General features: G+C 62.2%; 1 protein-coding gene across 1 annotated transcript in view; it reads left to right on the top strand.

Annotated features, from left to right (window-relative positions):
- Positions 1-1,098, top strand: part of BRD4 (bromodomain containing 4) — a 45,500-nt gene that overhangs the window by 38,026 nt on the left and 6,376 nt on the right. The window contains exons 14-15 of the mRNA XM_011953406.1: positions 1-257; positions 883-1,096. The exon at positions 1-257 is cut by the window's left edge and continues 30 nt beyond it. Coding sequence (XP_011808796.1) covers positions 1-257; positions 883-1,096 — 471 coding nt within the window. The remainder of the gene's footprint in view (positions 258-882; positions 1,097-1,098) is intronic.

Here is a 1,098-nt window from a genome sequence, read left to right as displayed (position 1 = left end):
GCCGCCGCCCCCGCCTCCCCCACCCTCCATGCCTCAGCAGGCAGCCCCGGCGATGAAGTCCTCGCCCCCACCCTTCATTGCCACCCAGGTGCCCGTCCTGGAGCCCCAGCTCCCAGGCAGCGTGTTTGACCCCATCGGCCACTTCACCCAGCCCATCCTGCACCTGCCGCAGCCCGAGCTGCCCCCTCACCTGCCCCAGCCGCCTGAGCACAGCACTCCACCCCATCTCAACCAGCACGCGGTGGTCTCTCCTCCAGGTGAGCCGTGGCCCACCCCGGTGTGGGCTGAGACCCCTTCCTGCCTCGGTTCGCCTCAAGACAGGTCTTGCATGAAGTTATTAACACGTTGATTCAGAAGATTTTTATTTTTTAAACACCTGAGACATTTGAGTAACAATCTAGATGATTTTGACTTACTTCTCCCGCTGGGCCAGGCGTCGTGTTAGATGAGAAAAGCTGCGACCCCTCTGCAGCTTTTCTCATCGGGGTTGAGGGATGCACTCATACAATGGGATTCCTCCCGTGGAACCTGGACAGCACTCACCTGGGGGATATGGGGACAGGGCCACCTTGGGGGCCTGGGCAGTGACCGAGCAAGTGGGGGACCAAGCTCTGCACTGAGGTCTGAAGGGCCATTGTGAGCATGGGGAGCAGGAGCTGGGGACACAGCATAGGGCAGGACGACACTGCCCTAAAGCCCTTTCTGGAAGCTGTTTGCTGCTCTGGAGTTGGTGGGAGACCACGGTAGGTGGGGAGGGAGTGCCGGTTTGAGGGAGGCTAGGAGGAGGCCACTGGAGTCCAGATGAGGTCAGGATGGAGCAGAAAGGCCAGGCTGGGGCCACAGGTGCTCAGGCCTCACCACCTCGGTATTGTGTCCTTCCAGCTTTGCACAACGCGCTGCCCCAGCAGCCATCACGGCCCAGCAACCGAGCCGCTGCCCTGCCTCCCAAGCCCACCCGGCCCCCAGCCGTGTCACCAGCGTTGACCCAACCACCCCTGCTCCCACAGCCCCCCATGGCCCAGCCACCCCAAGTATTGCTGGAGGATGAAGAGCCACCTGCCCCACCCCTCACCTCCATGCAGATGCAGCTGTACCTGC

The sequence above is a fragment of the Colobus angolensis genome, unplaced genomic scaffold (genome assembly GCF_000951035.1).
Source record: "Colobus angolensis palliatus isolate OR3802 unplaced genomic scaffold, Cang.pa_1.0 Scaffold36, whole genome shotgun sequence".
Lineage (NCBI taxonomy): Eukaryota > Metazoa > Chordata > Mammalia > Primates > Cercopithecidae > Colobus > Colobus angolensis.
This window is presented reverse-complemented; position numbering and strand designations above follow the sequence as displayed.